General features: G+C 40.3%; 1 protein-coding gene across 1 annotated transcript in view; it reads right to left on the bottom strand.

The window, feature by feature from the left end:
* LOC118789995 (adhesion G protein-coupled receptor A3) overlaps window positions 1–11,068 on the bottom strand; it is a 105,228-nt gene extending 94,160 nt beyond the window's left edge. Inside the window, exon 1 of the mRNA XM_036546777.1 lies at window positions 10,851–11,068. Coding sequence (XP_036402670.1) covers window positions 10,851–11,068 — 218 coding nt within the window. The remainder of the gene's footprint in view (window positions 1–10,850) is intronic.
* Between the last annotated feature and the right edge of the window lie 12,648 nt (window positions 11,069–23,716).

The raw sequence follows: 23,716 nt of genomic DNA, 5'->3' as shown, positions 1-23,716 counted from the left end.
TGTAGGTTGCTACTGAAATTTGGAAATTGCTTCGGTACCCTGGCATTTAAATCTGTCAAGCCAATGCTGCTCCTGGCTAGTCAAAAAGACTACAGCTTCCACAATCCAATCTGCTAACTTCCTGTAGAGTAGCAACTGGGAAACCTTTATGCTCAGTCCGGCAATACACTTTATAACCGTGTAAGAAAACTGTCCTTGGGCTAGTTCTCTTGCAAGGCGCACTCTGTCATATTTGATGCAATTGCCAGTGCTGACGTGTGTATTGCTCTGTACTTCAGATGGAGACCAATGCTGCCTCATGAGAGACTTTCCCATAGTGTTACCTTCTGAAAAAGGTTTCAACAATGACATGCAGTATCACTGAAAAAGATAAAAGTTGCATTCCAGACAGTTATTTTGAGAATCTTTTTAAACTTGTAACCATGCAACTGACAGTTGTATATGCAATTTCTTGCATCCTTTTTTGGCATAATAATATAAAAATGAAAAAATGAATATACTGTGCACATCTTCCAGTCAGGTGAAAATGTCATCATATAGTTTTTGAATCTGGTATATATAAGGATGATTATTATCAATGGACAAATTAATTTTCTTTTTATTACCATATACTCACAAACGTACAACCTATTAATACTATTTTGTCTATTTAGGGTAGAGGCATCTGAAAAAAATGATTTGTATATCTTAGGTAAATGTGTTTCTCGTATTATACGATATGGTATTTAATAGGAATTGAAAAAAACAGACAAAAATGGTTTAGAACTGAAAGGGTTAACCTGAACATCCTCCATAAATACCCAGCTGTATAAATGGATAATGTTTAAAAAGGTAAGCTATGCAAGTCGCCCTGGGTGAAGGCATGTAGCTAAGCAAACATATATATATATTAATAAATAACATATGTGGACTGGAACCTAGACCACACCCGGACAGCTAACTGTTCCAGCGTGCAGTGTTAACTGCCTGTACACTACCTGAAGGGGAAAAGACAGGAAGTGAAGAGAGACAGGAAGTGAGGAGAAGCTTTCCCTCCACAGTAAGACCCAGCAAGAGAATCAACACACTCCAGGTATTAATTACCTTCTTTTACAAAAAAAAAAAAAAAACACAGCATAGATCCAGACACTTGTGCTACTTGTATGGCAGCAGACTTATGACAGTTTAAATAACCTCAGTGTTTGTTCTATAAAGAAGGGGGAGGCAGGGATAACAGACCGGAAAAGTATCCTTGGCTCGCATCTTATTTTTCTTTCTTAATATTTTTAGATGGCTGACATTTTAACATATTCAGACGCATTCTTCGGTTTTTCAAGGCATGTGGGATTTGTGTTCTTTTGTGTGCTTTTCAGTGGTCATGAACTCCAGCTCCGGTACATGAGTTTATTACACAAACCTGATAAAACATGGATCAAACTGACATGGAGAGCAAGACTTAGATAGCCTTACTTAGGACTTTACAAACACGATGGATCAGCAAGGCCTGGAGTAATTAGTTGATTAATTAGATAAAGCAAAAAAATTCAACTTTTAAGGGACCTGCATTCTCGAACATTAAGTTAAGCTAGTAGCTAGCTAATTAAAACAGCATAGCTAGTTACACAGGTTGCCACTGCATCTTGCCAACTTACTTAGCTGGATAAGTACTTAAGCAAAGTATGACGTGTCATTCTAACCTTTCTCACAGTGGCCATGCCAAAGAAAACACACAAGACTGAATCTGGGATGATGATTTTAGTTACTGTATTGGAAAAATAATAACATTACCTAGCTATCTAGTACCGTAAAGGGAGAATGCAAACTAAATTGATGTGAAAATGAAAACAGACTTGAAGGGCCACCGTCTGAACTAGAACTCTCGGAAATGAAAACAGTATGTTAGCATATGAATGGTGAACTTTACCAGTATTGCAAGATAAGTGACATACGCTAGCTAGATTACAAGTTACAACTGTAAGCTCCGACAAAATATTGTAAATAAAAGGGGACTGCTTGTCTGGAATGTCCATGCATTAATTAAATAACGGGAAAATGTTTTTCTTACTGAATGACAGCCCTACTGTCACTACACTTATGTCTGTCATCTAATCTCTTATGACAGCCTCTGAGAGCTTGATAAAGCATTGGCTGCTTGTGACTGATATTTCTGTTAATTGTCCTAAGGCGCTAAGAGTCTTATGATCATAAGATCATTTCCCTCTCCCACCCTAATTTAGCTGATCTGATCACATCTTAGCAGTAGCATAATCAGCAGCATCTTCACTGGGGAAGGGACCTCTGGGAATGTGTCACCATCTGAAAAGACCAATCTCTAGTCCCCATTCACCAGGTACCAATCAGACACACATCATCAACCACTAATCATCAATTACCAATTACAAATAACCAACATCAAATCATCAACAATCATTCACTAATCACAATCATTTGAAATAACAGACCATATAGTCACAAATTGTCAAACACTAATAATAAATCCCAGTGTCAGTACTCTTTGTTCATATACAGTAGAACAGTCCAGTCTGTGCAGGGACATACTCCACAACAAAACCTCTAGTCTAATACTACATGAATACTTCATATTGGAAATACAGCAGTTTCCCACCAAGCATGTAAGATGTTCCTTTATCTGGCAATGCATATCCATAACGGCAAGCCTTCCTGTGCAACTTTCAGACTGTTCAATTTACTGATTTAATCTCTACCCTCACAGATTACTCAATTTACAAATCACAACACAGAGGAAGTCTCCCATTGAGAGTTTCATTGAGAACACTGCATAACACAATGCTGAATCATAATTAAAACCGAATGATGAAAAACCCAGTAATGTGTGGTTCAAGTCAGGTCCAGAACAGTGCGTGTAATGTGTATTACTGGCATAGCTTTGGCGGACTGACAGCATTTGTGGTCTTCAAAGAAAAAACAGCAGTGGCCATATCTGCCAGTGATTCACAATAACAAACTGCAGCACAAACACCAGTGTAACAAAAATGTTTAGACACCGGTGTCCAGTGCTGGGGAGTGCTGGGGTCGTCTGTGGGTTGTCTGGCAGGCACATAACAGTAGACAAGATAATAAATTCAGGTTAAGGATTAACTCTAAGAGATGCCCCCTAAAAGACATGTATGTACATGTAACACTGAAGTTCAAAATACAGGAACTGTATGTTTTGATTAATGTTAAGATAAACTGCATACATTAAAACAAAATATCTATAAAGGCATGGAGCAACTCAGACACAAGAGGAGCAATGTGCATGTGTGTGTGATGGAAGTGTTAATAGGTCACATTAATGTGTCTAAATTAAATCACGACAGCCATTTTCACATTTAACACATTTCACAAGTTTGACATAGCAGTTTTTGCATACGCATTGCTCTCATCTTCAAGTAACTATTTTGCAATATAAATTACCTGGTTCCACCTCACAGGATTTTCAGCCATTTTGAAAAGTTTGCATATTAATGAAAACATCTTTAATATTTGCCATGGATAATCCCAGAACCAAAGGAAACATGTTCTACATGTACCATCTGCCTCACACAAATCAATTTAGCGCCACAAATGACTGCAAATGTGATATTTCTACAATTTTTTTAATGTTGCAAAAAATACTTAAAAACTATCTTGTCAGGCAGACTGAAATTTGGAATGTAGGATGATCCTTTGGAGTGCATTCTACGTAACTGAAGGAAAGGTTGCTAAAAAAGTGAATCATATTAACTGTGTTTAACACTACTGAAAAAGGCCTTTCACAATCAAGTAAAGCTTTACCCAGTCAGAATAGAAAGAAACATAACGCCAATCAAACGCAGGATTAGATAAAGTAAAGGTAATCATTTTAAATATCAAATGTACCTTACTACAGTAGTTTACTTATAGCAGTACAGCATTAGAAAGTACTGTACACACACCAGCTACCTGTAAGGTCATCTGAGTTTGGTCTAGTACGTGTGTTTAGGCCGTCATGCAGAGCAAGGCTCACAAAAAATATAGTCTGTGACATTTATTCACTTGTAAACAACTTGTCAACATCACAACTTGTAAACCTGAATGGCTTGAAAACAGTTCTTTTTTACAGAATGTTTGAATAAATATTTTTTTTATTAAAATATACAGTACGGTTTTTTAATAGTCACATTTATTGATTGTTACCAGCATTACAGACACATGAATTGGAAACCATGCAATGGCTGCTGAGAAATGAAAAATGTGCATGCAGAGGTAAATTTGACTAGAAATAATGGCTTCCTATATACAGAAACTTATTATAATAATTATTATTTTGTTTGATCCCTAACCCCTGATCATTGCAATGTCAGAGCACACAGTCATGGGCTATGCTGTATCCATACCCTGGTGTAAGAGAGACTAGGCATTACAAACAGTGTTTTGTCTTCTTGTATCATTTAGCTTGCGTTAGCATATTTTTAAACCTTTTTTTAGACCAGAAATGTGCTTGGATGGGCTAGTTAATGTTTGGATACAAGCTGTTGCTTACCTGGCTGGTTACGTTTGTTTGTGATGTGTGCCCAGGGAAAGGGGGTAGCAGACGCCACCTGTGGTATTTCCATGAAATTACACCAGCTGACAATTCAGTTTGACATCTCTGTCACTGTGTGCAACATATCATTGTTGATGGGGTGGGCATGGTTAATGAAATTATGAAATTGTCCAGCATTTTCAAGTAGAGGTATTACCCTGTGCTAAATGGCTGGGGTGATATTTCAAATAGTGCTAACATTCTGTGAGCACAATCAGATAAAAATCAGTGTGTAAACACCACATGCAAAGTAAAAACATGACTTTTCTATATCATATTACATATTCTTACCTATCAACAGTTAAATGTTCTTCCTCATGTCTTCTCATGTGATGCATACATGGCAGTATGCACTGTGTGAAACATATTCAGCCCTCCATATTCTCCCATTAAGCTCAGGCAGATAAAGCAAGGTCAGCAGGTCACACAGCTAAGCTGCCCAATCAATTCTGTGAAAATGGGGCCTCACGCTCGCTTGGCCTCTGTTAATTGCTGTTTGCAGCTATGTTTAATATTATCATTATCATTATTACCATTAATAGCCATAGCCATGGTAGTAATGACAGTTAACACAGGATTCTCATGAATGAGCTGTTCCCACATATAGAAAAGCAACATCCCCTACATTCAGGGAAACTATCAGTCTCATTAACAGTGCTTACGCATAAAGGAAACTTGATTATAATGGCAGAATTCACACCAATTGGATACTTTATTGTATTTTCATGTACTAGCTTGTTAACACTTTAAGTTGCAGTTAGTCTTAACTATGTAGCCCTTACCTGGATCTTAGCTAGCTGTCACCACTTCTGCCAAGCCCTTATTCATCTTTATATTGTCAATTTTATCGTCTTTTACTCATGGGGTCTGGTATCAGGTAGCCACACGATAAAACTTTACTCTGTAAATCTGTAACAGCTGTTTCTTTCTGTCACTCTCAGCACATTGTGGGAAGAGTACTGACCATTCTCTCTTCACCTCTCTGAATCTCTCTCTCTCTCTCCCTCTCTCTCTCTCGCTCTGTCTTGCGATGCTGAGAGACAGACTTTTTTTTACATTGCTGCTGCAACACTGAAACAGCTTTGTCTGATTATTGAGAGAGTACCTTTTATGAGTTTGGCAGTGATTATGATCTCTGTGGCCCAGAACCAGCATCTCCTGCTTCACAAAACACAGCACACCCTAAAGACTGACTGCAGGTTATAGGCAACTCTTATTGATAAGGTTTTTTTTATGATGATTTTATGACTGAAAACTATGGTATATGGTTTTCATGAAAAAATGTGTGATGATCTCTATAATATGATACTCTTCACTTGCTTTCTCTGATCTTCTAAATTGTTCTTGGGACCACTCCTGAATTTATTTTGCTTTGCGATTTTTTTCTTCTAAATCAGTGGGAAGTTGTCACTTGGTGTTTATCTGAATCTGAAGTCTATGTAAATTAATCTTTCATCTTGAACCACGAAACATGGTAATTACCAGCAGTTTTACACATAACAAAGGCGAGTATTATCTTCCACCATTTTTAAGAAAGCCCACGCTGTATGTCTGTTCTGAGGGATGTTGATTTTGCAAACTGGACTACCAAGAGGTTGGATGGGAACCAAAAGAAATTGGGGAAAAAAACACCAGTTTACAATACATACGTAGTAAACACCCTTTGCTACTCCGTGTAGCATGTTAGTCAGTACAGGGTGCTGTCACTATTAGCAGTACCAGGAATGTGCGTGTATTGATTCTCTCTCATGTGCTGGATAACCTTCGACCACCACATGCAGAAGCACATGCACCCTCTCTCTGCCATCTGTGATCATGTTACGTAAGAGCGTGACTCTTGACACTTGAAATATCCAAGCTTACAGTGGGCCTTTTCACAGGGCACGTTTTAGATCAGGCTGCCCATCCCTCTCTCTCACTCTCTTTCTGTCTGTCTCTTTGTTTCTTCATCTCTTTCGCTCTCCCAGCCACACATCCTTACTGTCAGTCCAGCCATTTTCCCATGCCCTATATGTTGCTCCGTATGACTTGTGACACAAGTCAAGTAGGATCCAGATTCCTGTTCTACACGGACAAACTGCTGTCTCTAGCCTGGTGCTTAGTAGTCATGGTCAAGAAGTCCAAGGTCAACAGAGGTGACACATCTTTGTCTCTTGGGAGAGCATCCGCCATAGGTTTGTCAAAGTAGGGATGGAGGAGAAAAAAGAGAAATGGATCTGACAGGAGCAGCTAAGAGAATAGACATATGGAGATACATAAAAGACCACACATATGAATAATCTCCCTTTATTATACTAAAAATGAATTCATTCCATACCTAGAGAGCTACCTCTCCCAAGCTAGCTTGTATTTAGTCTTGTTTTTGAAATGACAATTTTACATATAGCATTTGACACAGCTAGAGGGGTTTATTACAATATTTAATAATTTAATTAACTAATTTAATTAATTTAAAACCAGAGGAGCTCCTACGATCTATTTGGCTTTGCCTTGTCTGTGTATGGCGGGGTTACAACAACCAGAGTTCCATGGGTTGTTGATGTATCAGCACCCCTTCAGGGGGTTTGTGCATTTGTGGCTTGCATTATGAAAAACAGCAGCTCGTCATAGAACTGTCACTCACTCACTCACTCACTCACTAATGGGACGAAAGTAACTCCAGTGACAGCAGTGTTCCTCACTCACTCACTAACTGATTCACTCACCGAGTAGGTGCCTCCTGTGTTAAGGAATTCTGCTCACTACGGGGTGGCAGAGGCCTGAAAGCCCAGCAAAGCAGTCAGCACTGTTGAACAGCGCCTGGTCGTTTCTGGTTTGATTATCCTCTCCTCACACATAGTGCAGACGGAAAACCAGCGTAACACAGCGCTTAATTTATATATGTGTTAAGGAGAGAAATGAAGAGCCCGAAGGGAAACGTTAAGTAAATCCACTTGAAAATCACTTTGTGTAATCGCACATGAATGCGCTTTCGTCTAATCACTGTTTATTTTCATTGCGTCCGAAAACAAAAGCGAGAAGAGGAAAGCCACTTCAGGCTGCTAGAGGTCACATTTCCTAATGCAGGAAAAGCTCTTCGCCAGTTGCAGGCTGTCGGTAACAAAAGCAAAGTTCATAACACAGGAGCAGCCGGGACAGAGCTTTTTTCACATTAAGGCTTGGGGTTTATAAAGGGAGCAGGCACTTCTCCACACAAAACAGCCGTGGCAGTTTTAACCACCAGCAAGCAGTAGAGGAGTTAAGGTTCCTCCAATGTTTCTGTGTTACGACAGCTTGACAGGAGAACAAATTAGTTGTTTTCCAAATTTAACATGGACATTAATAATAGAAGAGGGAGCATTAAAAAGGTAAGATTCACTCAGCAAACTAAAAAATTAAGTCACACTGAATTTCCTTCTACTGACATTGAAGGATATTCAAATACTATTTTTATTTGTCTATTTGCATTGCAGATGCCCTGGTCCAGAAAAGAGCAAGCACAAACCTAAAGTATACTGAACTCCCCTTTACACAGCTGGATGGTTACTGCTACAGATGGAAGCTATACTGTTCCACCTGGAACATTTGAGCTTAGGGCTCACCGGTGCAGAGTCCAGAGTACATTCTGTAAATTCAAATAACATTCGATGCAACACAATTTATTCTGCTTTGTGCGGTCTATCCATATATCAGCAACTGGAGTCATAGGACTTATGTCAAACAACTTGAACAATGCCTTCTTTTCAAGCCTGTCAAAAAGGTAAAAGTGTCAAATATACATTCAAGTTATAATCATGTGGCCTTTTATTTTCATACCACAACACAACAATGTAAGCACAGTAAATATTGTTTCAGCAGATTTCCCTAAGGACGTGTTTGTATATTTCTACCTGAGTATAATATAATATGCAAAACTCCCTATTAGCCCTCACCCTTTTTTATACCAAGTCGAGACCAAAGAAATGAACCGATCATTTTTACAGTGTACACAGTGCTCTCTGCTGAGCCCAATTCCATGTCCATAGTGTGATCATGAATAATTTCTCTACATATATATTTCAGTGTGTCCATGCTGCTTGGAGTAGCTGCTGAATTGGTGGGGGCCTCTCACTTTGAACAGCTGCATTGGTGCGCTTTGAATATCCTCCACTTTCTTACAACATTAATGGATTCATAAACCCACATTCACTCCACACACTTTACTGCTTCTTGCAGCACGAGTGTGTGTACAGCCTGTTCTTTCACTGTTGCATAACTCTAAAACACTTTTCAAGGAAAGTAACTGTACGTTTGAAAGCTTTCACATTGTGTCTGTGCATAAGCCCCAATGATTACCTGTTTCACTTTGCAGAAAAAGCCGGTGCTGTACTTTTCATAAATCTGCAAAGCTAACAACAATGTCATGAAACCATCTAAAACACAAATGACAGAGTCATTCTCTCATAATTCTCTCATATATGGGTGCTCTCTCTCTCTCATTTATATCTATTTTTTTTTTCATTTTGTCCTTTATTCTTCATGCTATTCATTTTTTGTCCTTTCGATTTATTGATAACAGAGGCAACAGTAACACAGAACATTTCAAACAGAGGTAGTCATGAAATGAACTTCTTCACAGGATATGGCATTTCCAGGGTAGAGCACTTCCAAGCAATATCACATAATAATCTCACATATTCCTCTCAGGTGTGCCCCATTCAACTGGAGAGCAAATTTCTTCCTTAGGGTTAGGTTAACAACTGACTCAAAAATTCATCATGAAATAATTAAAGTAGTTAATAGATTTAGATATTTCACTATAAAGAACATCCAGCTGAATGACGTCAATTAATTACAATCACAATTTTGCTTTTCTCATTTTCATGGGCATGTTGAAGAGGATGGGGAGAAAGAGTAGTAGAGCTGGGAGAGGAAGATGATCAACAAAAGGCAAGGAATGACAGAAGAGGAGACCAGGTCCATGTAAACAGCACATGGAGAAGGGACACAGTTTCCCTTGAATAAGCATAGGCAGAGCCATGTGCAAAATACCCTCAGAAAGGGCCAGTGTTGACCATGATGGGGTACTTCCAAGACCATTTGGAACATTTGCATTTTTGTTTCATTGAAGCTGAAGGCCATTTATATATTTCAACCACCCAAGAATACTTTATATGCCAGCAACCTCTGATACTACAGGCTAGAGAAAAACCAAAGAGCATCAAGAGAATACTAAGAATCAGTGTTTTCAACTTAACTCCCCTACCAACAAGCAAAGAAATGACCAGCTCCTGAGAGGAAATGTCAGATCTTTCAAAGCCTCCTCAAAACGCATGTCAGATTAAACACTATTTTAAAAAGTGTCAAATAACAAGTTCAAAAGAACATACTATTGACCTCTTGAAAAACCACAATTGCCAGATTCCCTACATTTCAAACAGGTTTTAAAATACGAGAGACTCCATAAATCACACACCGTGGACAAAGACGACATCCAATCTCATTAATGGTATACACGTATTTTTCTTCAGTGGTGCAGAGGATTGTGGGAATTACGGCAAAAGAATATCTGACACATGCCTGTAATTGGCTGCAACATCTAAAAGTATCTCTGATTTTGTAGATGGTAAATTACTAGAGGGACTGAGGTTTTCTGGTGCGTAACAGATGCACTCAAAGCTACAGTCAGTCAACCCCATCATCTCTAGTGTTTCTGAATGCTCACAGACATTGTGCTGTGCTGTGTGGTACAGACTGATTCAGCTCTGCCTGTAATCACTGAATAGCCCAACTTGTCTCTACAGGTAATGTTGGCGAGTTACCTGCATATGAGGGAAATATTCCACACCAAAACCATGTACACAAATGTGTACATTCTACTTTAAAAATGTGCAGTGGGCTATTTATGATGCTAAGCCCTGTCATATCCATGAATAAATTAATAAATAAATATGAATAAATGTATATTAGAATAATACACATTTATTATAATAATGTATATAATAATAATAATAATAATAATAAAGGGTTACAATAAAACATACAGCACCAGCCCCATGTTAACCATATTCAAATGCTTTAAAGGCGGATTATCCATGTGACGTTCTTATTCAAACACTGGTTACAGTTACACTTTTAAGTTCAACACCTTCATTAACATTTCAGTGACGCAATCGGGTGTTGTCAAAGTGCTGGATCCAGCCTGTTGCCATAGGCTCTCACTATGTAACTGGCAGTGGCTTTTCCCTCAGAAACACATCTCGACACAGCTGCAACACTGAGCGCTTGGTGTTCCACGTGTTACAGCGAGTTGTCTCAACTGGTGCAGTGCAGTGTGTGTACTCACAGCGAAACCGTCGTGTTCGGCAAAAAGCTGGGCTGGAGGGTATCCAGTAACTCCGCTCCGTTACAGACCACTTTCACACGGACCGTCTGTCTGCTTAGCTCCTTGTGTCGCTCGGACGTACAACGACATCCGTCAATAACGAGATCCGGACAGCTTCTACTAGCCAACAGCATCCTCCACAATCCCGCAATTATACAAAACAAGTTCAACAGTTTCATTGTGAGCGAAACCTCCTTTTTACGAAATGTGGCTTAAGTTATCCCTTCCCAGCTCGGGGAATAAGTGGAAATCATTTCACGTCTGTTTCAAATACATGGATGGATGAGTTGTCCTCAGGTGCGGTGTTAACATAGCTTGATGCCGGCTGTTTCGTGCAAACCTTTCACCTCGACTCGTAAAATATCAAAACTTTAAAGGACATTTAACGGATCGAAAGCAAGTTACTGTCACTAACTGTACAACAGTTGTTACACACTCTGATTCCTAAATACGGGTAAAAACAATAAAATAAATAAAATATGGCTTGCTGTATCCTTTCCTTTTATTTCTTAACGTTTTCATTTAGTTTTACGTTGAAAACATAGTAATGTAATTCCATCCTTAACGTTTCTGAGTATTTTCAATAGCTATCAATCCAAATACTGTGCATTGAAGAAGCGTTGCAGATTCTGCGAAGGAAAAGTTGCAAAGCGCGTATAATTCCAAAACTCCAATCAACAGGTCGTCCGAATACACTGTGGGAAGCGTAATCCGTCGTTAGTGCGTGTTCACCGACGGACTCCCTGCATTGGATACAGCAGATATGAGTCTACGACCCGCCCTTTCCAAGCCGGAGGGAAGTGGTTTCCATATTTCGATTGGCTTAAAAGTGACCACATGACAAGTGAGTGTGCCTGCAGAACTTGACCATATCGTATGTATTTCCTATTGGCATATTATCTTAATTAATTTCTTAAAATGCAATGTAAATCTGCATTTGCAAAGTAACAGGTAGCATTACTTTCTGATCTATGTTCCCTGTGTCACCCAGTATTCCACAGATATCTTTGATTTGGATGCAAGTGAAGTGTATAGCCCATCATGTAAGTATTTTGGTGAGACAAACAAAATTATCTTTATGTTTAGTAATCAGGTTCCCTCTAGAGTGGTAATCTAGAGTGTTGACTACAAACATGTCCAATTTGTGTAATTAACTCACATGTCTGTGTGGATGTAGATCCAATTACTGGTTCTGCTAATTAAATATCTTGCAAGTTTTTAAAATGCCATGTGAAAACAGTATACTACGAATCAGGTCTGTATATTTTCATCATATGTTTCAACATTTTAACAACTTGTAGAATGTGAGACATTTCTGAGGTCCAGACCAGTATGGTTTTGGACAAATTGCTATGTTGCTATTTTGTTAGACAGTGCCTAGAGTCACGTTGGTCATTAGACTTTTTACAGGGTTTGAGAGTGGTCCATATGAATGAGATCATTGCCTTAGATAGCTTTCATCAGCAGGGCTGAATCAAGATATCTATGGTTGATGTCAGGTCAGAACAGACAGTCAAACATGACTGGCACTTGATGAATTCACATGTGATCACTGCAGAGATTACTGATATCATGTCAGGTGGGTAAAGACTCAAGAAATTAGATTAATAGTATAGTCTCCAGTTTTGTGAGTTGGTAGTTTGGGACACAGAGATCCGTTGAGAGGTGTTGTGTGTGACAGCAAGGCATAGAAATAGAATGAATAGAACGTTTCCAATTAGTAAGCTCAATGTCTGAATGCACAGTATGAGAGAGCTATGTGGACATATGGTAAGATTGAACCAAAATTTTTATGTAATTTTTATTAACCCTTTAAAGGTAGTTAAAGATAAAACCCAGTCCATGGAGCTATTGTCTGTGTGGATGTTTATTCAGGATATCATAGTAGATAGGTTGCCTAGGCCCTAGGGTTTATTTCTCTAGAGCTATGATGATCAGACCCAAACCTTCAACCTTAATTGGGTATAATAGTGAACCTGTTTTTATAGTTTTCCTTGATTAACACATGTCAGTTTAAGTAATGATATCCCATCTAAAGATGACTCAGTTATATGATTTAATTATATAATGATAATTATCACAACCGGGTTCATTTTTAACCAAGGCAATCTTTTTATTATAAATGAAATTTTATGGTGACATGCACAAAGACCACACGGGTAGCGCGATCACACTATACTTCATTGGGTGAAGGAAACTAGGGGTTCAGCTGCTAATGGACTGACCTGATTATTATGCAAAGCACTCAAACACTCAATCGGGAAAGTTTAAAGGAAGGTATGTAGCATACCCCCTTCCAGGCTGATGAGTGCCTACTGCATAATTGTACATTGATGTTAGTGTCTAATGCTGCTGGCGATGTACAGATGATAATCCAGAGGTCTATAGATAATGCTGCTGAACGGGTCTCAGGCTGCTGACAGGCTTCTCTTAAAGAATGAAACTGGAGGGAGATAATTCTGCTCCTTCCGCGGGGCACAGAGAGCCACAGCTGGACTGAGCCTGGAGTTTTTACACCGATTAAGATGGGTGTGAATGTAGGGGGTGACCATGCAGCTGGCTTTGCTCGCCCTGCCAGCCCTGGAAACCTGCAGTTGTCCTTACAGAGTATCCTGGTGATCCCTTGCTGGTTTCACTTCTGTTTTTCGGGACAGTAAAAATGGGCTGTGGAAAAAAAAAAAAAACATATTCGGTGCAGTGCTTTCTTCGTACCCAGCTATTCCCATTTGTGTGCAGGCCCTGGAATGTGGGTTAAATTTGGCCGTTGGGGAGTTAAAATGCATTTGAATGGTGTTTTCCATCTGGTTTTTCCTCAGTGTCCTGCCTGCTAAAAATGGAGTCTGTCCTTTAGAGGGAGGGCACTAGGAAGCAGCCTTTTTACAACACGGGCCATACCAATGCATTAAATGGAAATTCCCTTAGATTGCACTTCTTGTTTTTATGTTTCATTGTAGGGACTTTATTCTCTGTATTCACACTGAATTGACCCCTTAATTCTCGTCTGCTTGCCTTTCTGTTCTCTCAAAATTGGTCCATGTAGTGACAGTTAGTGCTGCACTTACGGTGTGCTTTCCACTGATGATACACTCCTGTGGTTATTTTCCAAATTGTAATTTTATGTGCTTTAAAAACCTCATGGAAAGCTTTTTTTTTAACAGATGACTTGACGAAGTGGACCTCACTGTGCCATTTGTATGCTTCTGCTCAGTGTGTTGGTGTTTATAGTGTGGGTATCTGTGCAACAGAGGCTCAGAAGTGTGCATATAAGAAAATATGCACAGCAGTTTTACCCTGAGCAGCAATGCCCAGGAGAAAGGTCTGCACTAACTACTGTGCCATTACACTGCATTTCCAGGGTTCAAGCATAGTGCCAGACTGAGAAAGATGACAGGTAATTGCGTGCTTATTGTGCATAGGGAACACATGCTACCATTTCAGCTCTTATCCAAATTGAGGGAAAAATATATATATCTATTTCTGGAAATATAATGCATTTTATCTCTTGGCAACCAAACTAAAACTGGCATCTGATGACAATTATGTTAGACTGAAAACGAGATGCAGCATTTCGAGATGATAGCAGGGGGAAGTTCACTGTGGAATACACAATGTGAGGTGAATTAGCTGCTGCTACAACAATAAAACCAACAGAGAAAACATGTTGGTCTTTTTGACTCCCGTTCTCACAGTTTTATTTTTTAAATCTCTTTCTGAAACTGTTACTGTGAAAAATGTGCTTTTTCGTCTTTGAATCTGAGAACGCACAAAAACCTGGTTCTGTTTCAAGAAACCGAAATGGTTGGGATCGTAGGTAATGTAGATCGTTAGTGAGGAATATCCATCATTCCCCTGCTTTTTGTGTATGATTGTAATGAGTCTCCTGGGCAGGAGCTGAGGCAGCTGGATCCACTCCCTTCAAGGGGCGAGGTGTTCCTCCCCGTCCGCTGCTGAATTCCACCCCCCATTAACGGCATTGTCTCTAAGGGGAGTGGAGGCACAAAGAAGAATTTAACACCGCTCCCTGACCTGCCAAGTGCACAGCACTCACAATACCACACTGTGACAGGCCAGCACAGGCTGATTCTGTTCAGAAAAACACAGATCAACAGAAAATGTTCGCTTTTGTTCCCCAAGTTTTTGGTGTGCGTTTTCTCTCCTGCTTTTTTTGCTGAGTTGTTTACACAGATGAGCTACACCTTTAGGAAGAGGGGAGGTGGGTCTTAGGTGTTCCTGGGAACTGAATCCTACGATACTTAAGAACGAACTTAGGTTAGTTGACTTCATCATTCATAACGATAAATCTTTGATGGAGCGCGGAGACAGAAACATTTTTTTGGACATGGGCCACAGACATTCGCTTGGCCGCTTGCATGACTCTAATGGAAAGCAGGGCCCTCACAGCCTCGAGATTTTGTAAATATTTTCTTAGTAGCGAAGAAACAGATTTTCAGGTTGACGAAGAGTGAGCTGATAACAAAGCAAAATTTAAAGGAATTTAACATAAACACACACATATAAATGTATATGTATGTGTATGTGTGCTATATTTGTCTGTGTTTGAAAACACATTTATATTTGCTGTAGATTATGTTTGCTGTAGTTGTTTCATTGAAGTACACATATCTTTTTACTGAGACAAATTTTGTTTATTTGAATAGATTTTGGTATTGTATTTCCTTCAAACCTGATGATACAGATCCCAAGTACATTAGATACATAAGAGGTTATCTTAAATTGTGATTATGACCTGAAGTAAAGATGCAATTTAATTTTTAAAATTTTGCATAGTAATATACTGTATGCAGTCCAAAAAGAAACCCCCAGAAGCAAATTAAGTTACTGCATAACATAACTGTTTCTAGAGAGCTGGAGAGAAATTCTCTTAAAATCCAGGGAGTGATTTTGTCAGAGTAATCAGACCATATTAAATGCTCTTTTTTTCCCGGCCGGTGTTTATCTTCTCACAGTCACTTGTCTGTCAGATCCTGGTTCTATTAAAGGCCATAACTCTCCATAATTCTGTCATTACAAAGATGAATAGATTGTCGCTGCAAGGCAGCCATGATCTTCACTAAATGTTTACACACTCAGCTTCAAAAGGGTAAAGGAAGAAAGTACTCAGCTCTTACACTAAGGCTAGTAGCCCTTCAGTTATTAGTGATACAGTTATTAGCAAATAGCAATTCGTACAGCTATTCATACTTGTCAATTTCACTATTTGTTTTTGTTTTTCTTTCTTTTTTTTTGCAGACAGATTAACTTTCCATTTTGTGAAGTATCAGAGCTGACTTTGTTTAAGTTTAGGCTGTTGACAATATTCGTCTCTGCCATGTTCTCCCTCAGAGCATTGTTGACCCATTTTCTGTGTTTTTAAAGAAATAATATTTTTTATTTAAAAAATAATTATAGCTTATTAAACCCTATTAAGATTCAACAAAATAGTTTACAGGCAGACAGACATGGTGCAAATCCAAAAGGTGTGGTGTTTATGGTATTTAATACATCCCAAGTGGGGCTGTTGTACCACTGGGTAATGCAATCAGCTTTAATTGCTTCAGCAAACGTCCACCTACCATACATCAATGGCTGCTATGTAAAATGCTTAGCTATGTGAGATGCCTTGGTTTAGACCATCTGTTACTTTAATAAATGTTAATAACTCCTCATCTAAAATGGCCTCAAGCTCGTGTCATCAGTGCAATTCCCACGAGTCATTGCATTTCTTTTGATTGTGTACGCTTGACATAAATAAATTTAACATTTTGGACTAGATGTCCCTCAATGTTATATCTAGGTATTGAACTTGCCATACAAGCATGAATATGAATTTGATTGAATAGGACAAGTAATGCGACATGAGTGGCGTTTGGAGAATGCTCAGAGATCACCTGCTGGTTGCTGCATCTGCATCTATGTGGTGACAGCCTATATTTTCAAAATAAATCCATCATGGTCCTATGTGACCCTTGGGAAATTGAAACATTCTGATGGTAATCTGACATACTTTATTTCTACCAGTGTACTCATACCAAAGCAATGAACTAGAATGCATTAAAGACATATGGAATCCGGTTCTATTTCTGAATGGCCACTAAAGATCAACAAGATGCCAAAGTTTATTCTCTTGACAGAACACCAGTCCATCACAGGACCAGTACCTCCAATTTACTGTGCTGGGAGACAAAGATATCTCTGTTTTAGTTTTAGTTTGGTATGGTGCTGAACCCACAACCTTCTGATGTAAGAGTAGGCACTTCAACTGGACCTTATTGGAATATACCCTTTCAAAGGGTTTGGGACAAAATCGACAGTGGCGAAGATCAGAGAGAGACTGTGCATTATTCAAAAAGAAAAAAAAAATCTTTCATTCACCTGAAAATCATCAGAGGTTTAGGCTTGAACATCTTTGCAAAGAATCCACAATCACACTGCAGCAAAGAGCCATGACAGTGGAAAATTCTTTCCATCTGAAGTTGTTCCAGGTGATTATGCTGAGTGGCCGGAGTTATCGTTGTGGGCATGACATCATGTGATGTAGAACGTGTTCATAGGCAGTGCGCGGGACTCTGCCCGGCGAGCCAGGCTGCATCCCAAATGGCAGGATCAACTTGCAACCTGCGCCTCAGGTTATGGAGAGATGGGCTATGGTAAGGACAGGCACAGAGGGCCAAACGCAGAAGGTGTCTGAGAGTTTCTTTACTTACGCATGCTGAGGACAGCCTGGGGGTACTGACTGACTGAGAGACATCACGCACAAATGCACACATGCATGCACATACTCACACATACTCACATACACATACCAGCACACCATCACGCTCTGTTTCACACACACACACACTTATACACACGCACTGATACTCCTGTCTCAGCCCTGTAGACTGATTGCCTTCCATCAGTTCTCCAAAAAAATCTCTGATAAGAAGCATCATCATGAATCACGTCTTATACAGATCATCTGACGAGAAGGATTAAATGGATTTTAATAGATGATGCCCATGTACAGGTAACAGTGACAATGAAACACTCCCATTCCCAGACCGACATGGGGGTAATGAATGGATTGAAAAGTAATCTGCCATCGCCGTTTCTCCCCGGAGCGTCTGCTGCATCATTTATCTCCAGAACAGCGGGAATTCCATCACTCTTATTGACGTCGCGCTCGGGGGCCCGACAGCCTGCCTGTGGCTGAAAGACACCATGTGACGGGTACCGCGTGCGCTTCCATCATCTCTCCGCTCCAATGGCGGCCGCAGGGAGGCTCGCGGGATTGTACCTCTGCCCGTGCGCAATCAGAGCCGGGGCGAAACGGCAGAGCGATGTAGTGCGAGACGCATGATTCAAGTGAGTCCTCACCCCTCGTCACCCCACGGGTCGTCATGATTCACTCAGCTTCTCTGTGTTTTGCCTGCCTTCCGCTGAAGAGTGTCCGTTACCCAGCAGGCTTCTGGCTGAGCGTGCACCTGCTGTGGTTATTTCTCCATTCCCTGCAAAGAGAAATGTCCATTGAGACCAGACCAATTTTGGATGATCCAGGGTGTAGATATAGAATATGAGCGTATTCAAATTCCTGGCCCACTAGTAGATACTGTAGCTTTCAGAGTGATGGGGGCCTCTCTCCTTTTACTTAACTACCTTTTACTCACTCTCCCACCATTGGGCACCTATGGACAGGGGGAAGAAAAGTCAGTATCACTCTGTATTGATAGGAAAACATTTCCTTATTCAGCCACTAGGCACAATTGCCCTGTTAACTCTGGCCTCCTCTGCAACCCGTCATTACATTACTGCACCCTTAATGACCTCGCTTTTTCCAGGGCTGTCCTATAACTCTGAAATACCTTCCCACCACCTGTCCTTTCTTTTCCCTTCAGTGACAAATTGTCCTCTCAAAATCCTCTTCCTCAGGTTATCCAGATTATCTTTTGAATAATCTGTTTCAGTCCAACACCTCCTACTTATGTATGTATGTATGTACTGTTTCTTCCTGTCACACATTGTTCTGTCAGTCCATGTGTGTCTTGTTTTCCTTGGGTATCCTGTACTGTCTTTCTGGGTCATGAAAAGCACTGCCATTGGTGATGATGATGATGATGATGATGATGATTATTATTATTAGTAGTAGTAGTATAGCTTGGTTTGACACAAGAGTTATGCGATGGTATCAATCGATATTGAATAATTATTTTTGACTCAATATAACCTGGAGGTCAAGTGATTCATTTAAATGTTCCAGCAAAAGATGACAAAACCCCTGTGTGTACCGATTCATTGCTGATGAGCATCATGATCATGTGTTTGATCAATAAAGTTTGGACGTGAGAGGTTGGGTCAAATGCTGCTCTTTATTGTTTTGTTTCCCCCAGGACCTCACAGCGAATGATCCAAGCAAGCTTCTCCCCTTTGTGCATTAGTTATACTCCCCAGTACTGTCATTACGCATTACTGAGGCTGGTAAAATCATCTGTGTCCGGGTTGTGTGAAGTGGTCTGTAAGCAGAGAGGATGTCCAGCCAATGCTGTGTGTGTGTGTGTGTGCATGTGTGAGTAAGTAAAGGAAAAGGTTTCCTTTCCTTCAGTCCTTAATGAGGCCCTTGTGTTTGTTAAGAAGCTGTGAGAGTAGGTACAGCAGAACCAAGGGTGTACGTTTGTGTATGTTTGTGTATGTGTATGAAGGAAAAGTGTTTCCCAGACAAACAATATTTGTCCTCCAAGCTGTCATCAGAGCCCCCACCCTAGCCCCCTCCTTGGCTCCCGCCCTGGACCCCTCTGTGCATTGAAGGGGCTGGGAAAGGCCAGGACCCCCACAGGGACCCACCCCCTACCCCTGGACCAAAACAAGCACTGTCAGACACACAGTAATCAGTCACGCACAGCCCAGACAGACATTGCTCCCAAACTGACGAACTTTGGGACAGACATAAAGCAACACTACTGTCTTTTTACCGCCTCACTGCTGGAAGTCCCCAACAGAAATACAATTCCATAAATTAAATCATGTTGTCACTTCTTACAACTTCCCAGTTCACAGCAGGCATCATTGGTAGCCATGCTTAACAGTCCAAAAAGGGAACAAGAAGACATAAGGAAAAATGGAAAAAAGAAGATATCTCCTGGGGTTTTAAACTCTTCCAGAACAAGAAGAACACTGTTTTAAGGAACAATCTAAAATGGCCTCTGTGAGGTTGATTGTGAGAGCTTTGTGCTTGGTGACCATGTGGCTGTTGCCACTACTCCGCTTTCCTCAGTCAGCCATGACACGGTGCTGCTGCGCTGGAGTCTGTGGTGTAATTGGTGGTGGTTCACTGGTGTGAAACAGGTCAGTATAAATTCTCAGACTGTTTGTGAAGCCTTTTCCCAATACTGCTGTTTAATGCAGCCCAGTCCACCTGACAGTGAAAGTCTCTGCTCCATCTATATTAGAGAATGAAGTTTAGCGCTACTCAGAAACATCTTTTTTACACTACTCCACTATACTCCTGCACCACTGCATTGAGTGACATGTAGAGGTTACTTTAGTGTGCACAACACTTCCTCTCTAAAGACAGTACCCCCGCCTTAATATACATTTTAAGCCACAGTTTTCCCAATGTAAAATATAGTAGGGTGACATGCAAGGACCACCGATCATCACCTTGGCCATCTGCCAGAGAATGGAAACAAAAGCAAGATTTCAGCTTTGTGAGGAATTCCACTAGCCTGTCATAGTAGTCATGAATGAATTTCCTTTGTCTCTGCAGAAGTCCCCTTATAACCCATTTATTTTCCCTGCCTCCCATCAATCCAAAAGAGCCCAGAGTCAATCAGGACTTTCACATCATTTTAATCAATCCACACAACTCAATTGGTTTGCCTGGGATAAAGTTTTTTTTTTCCAAATGTAAAATATTATGCAGCTTGAGAACACAGGAATATATTGTGATGGGATCTCTGGAGGGAAGGTTGCTGGTTTGAATCCTTGGAGGGCTACTGCCACTGTGCCCTTGAGAAAGGCCCTTAACCTAAATTGCTTCAGTAAACATCCACTTGTTTGAATGTCAAAGATGTAAAAAAAAAAAAGAAGCTATGTAGGTTGCCCTGGATAAGGGTGTCAAGCAAACCGCATTAATAACATGAATAATGACTGCACAATGGCATCAGCACTGACCCTTCCAAACTTCATTTCGAACTCTGTGTGCTTTTTATGGAAAGACTCACCTCAGGCTGTAGCCAGGTCTGGGCGGCGAACTTGTCAACGGAAGGTTATGCTATTGAATCTGAGAGGAGATCACATTAAGCATATGACCTAAATTTCACAGAAGAAAACACCCATACTGCATATAAAATCTGTTACATCTATCACCCAAAGCCCAATTACTTTAGGGCCTGATTGCAATCTGCTATTGCACATTGTAATATTGATTTAATATCTTTTTATGCTCCATTGTATGTGCAGTTTAGTATGTGATAGGTATATTGCTCTTGAGGGTAACAACTGTGTTAATGGTTATTTTGCACCGGTTCCTGTGTTCTTTGTGTTCCTGACATGTCTATCGTAAAATGTCAGCCTTGTGAGTCTCTCTGGGTAAATCTGCCAAGTGGTGATGACATTAATAATAACAGAAGAGATTACATTTAAAACCCAGTGAACGCGGAGATAATGTGATCACTCAAATGGTGGCATGCCAAGCGTCTACAGCTGGATGTCCTTATGCTCCCATGCGGAGGTGAGGAGGTGCTGGAGGGAGCCGGATCCGCGCAGAGCACCAGCTGGCGGAAGAGAGCGGGCCATGTCCCGGTGCCAGGAGTGACACGCCGCCCACCCCGCGTCCCTCGTCCTGGCCCACAGGGGCGGGGGGGCGAGATGTCACAGCACTTTGAGTGTCTGTCACTCAGATGGGTCTTCACCACCCCCTCCTAGCCACACTCACACACATGCATACACACCCCACATGCGCTTGATCAAGATGTCCCTCGCTTAGTTGATCTAACGGCCGTAGGGTGTAAGATATCTGAGAGGATGTTATGTATTCATGCTCTGGTGTGTTGTGTATTTTTATATTTCTGCACTCGGTGGATTCTGAGCTGGGACAAGTGACCCCACCAAGGCACACACACCTGGCTGACACACCTGGCTCCTGCTTACCTTTCAGCATTCCTTTCTTCACAACCACCCAGCATGGAGATTTTAGTCATATTTGTATTTATGCTTTTACACTTTGACACAAATAAATTTTATGGCTAAATTATTAATGCAAAATAAAGCTTTGCAGCCTTTTTTACACAACTAATGAGAAACAATAAAACTCACCAGCACTTAACTTTTGCCAAATGATTTTGTTTCCATGCACAGGGAGCAGTAGTTTTTATGGCTGTTCGTTTTTTGTAATTATGGCACATTACCATACAATGTTTTATTTTTCAGTAAACTTTCAAACAGTTGAAGTTTTCAAAACAATTTCAGACTTTATTCATAATTAGACTGTGGTGTTATAAACATTGTTATAAGTATTATGCAAACTGGTGAATGTGTGTGTGTGTGTGTGTGTATGAATCAAATCATTTTTGAGGATTTGAAGTGAAAGCAGAGACCATTAGATTGTTGAAGACCAGACTTAAGGCAATGCTAGATCACTCTTATTATAAACAAAATGACAAGCCTAGTTGGGTGGAATGGGCTGATCTTGTCATTAATCATTTTATGATTTTGTGTGTGTGTGTGTGTGTGTGTATGTGTGTGTCTGTGTGTGCGTGTGTGTCTGTGTGTTCGTGTCTGTGAGTAAGTAAAGGAAAAGGTTTCCTTTCCTTCACTCCATAATGAGGCCCTTGTGTTTGTTGAGAAGCTGGGAGAGCAGGTACAGCAGAACAAAGGCTGGGCTCAACACGAGGGCCCACAGAAAAAAACACCCACAATCCTCTGGGCCACTCTGACTGCTTATGAAATAAAACACCATTCTAACCCCTTCTTCACCTTTCCCACTCTCCCCTTCCCTGCCTGTCGTCGTCTGCTGTCTCCGTTTAAACTTAAGACGCACCAAGCACATTTTCACATTTTTCACATTTCTCTCTAAGGCTCCTGAGTACCAGCATGCTTTAACTATCACACAGCACAGCCCCACAGCTCTGTTCAGAGTCATTCTGGCAAAATGTATGTTTTCTGTTTCAGCTGATTTCCTGGGTTTATTGAGTCATGATTATAACCCGGTGGTTTGTGATAGGGGCTGTCAATCGCCTGTCAGATGCAGGCAGCCTGCAGCTGAATCAACACTTCTGAGGCTGAGCCAACTGACAGCCATCCTCACTCCAGCCCAATTAAAACAGTTCATCCTTTGGCACAATTAATAAAGACCTCACTATAAAGTAGTAATAGAACCATAAATCACAAATAGAGAGTGAGAGAGAGGGGTTAGGGGTGGTGGGGGGAGTGGGGGGTGGAAAGACAGAAAATAAGAGGAAGGAATAGAGTGAGAGAAAGAAAAGGAAAGATTATTTGTACTGTTTCCACTCCTCTTTATTTTCTTTTCTATATATTTCATATCCTTTTGTTTATTTTATTTCTATGTTTCTTCTTTTTCTATGAAAAATATCATTGATCTTCTATTTCATAATCAAGTTTATAATCTTTAATCTACATTTATAAATTATTCTCATCTCTTTCTCATCTCATTCAAGTTGTTATTGTCATTATATTATACTGTATATTTTGCATTTGTTTCCCTGTTTTGGCAGCACTGTCCTTTGTAAAGTCATGCCAGCAAGTTACAATTTGAATTTGAATTTGCATTTGAATTTGAAAGACACAGAGGGAAAAAGAATTATCTCCTGCATCAGTTTGGATTACAATTGTTA

The sequence above is a fragment of the Megalops cyprinoides genome, chromosome 15 (genome assembly GCF_013368585.1).
Source record: "Megalops cyprinoides isolate fMegCyp1 chromosome 15, fMegCyp1.pri, whole genome shotgun sequence".
Lineage (NCBI taxonomy): Eukaryota > Metazoa > Chordata > Actinopteri > Elopiformes > Megalopidae > Megalops > Megalops cyprinoides.
This window is presented reverse-complemented; position numbering and strand designations above follow the sequence as displayed.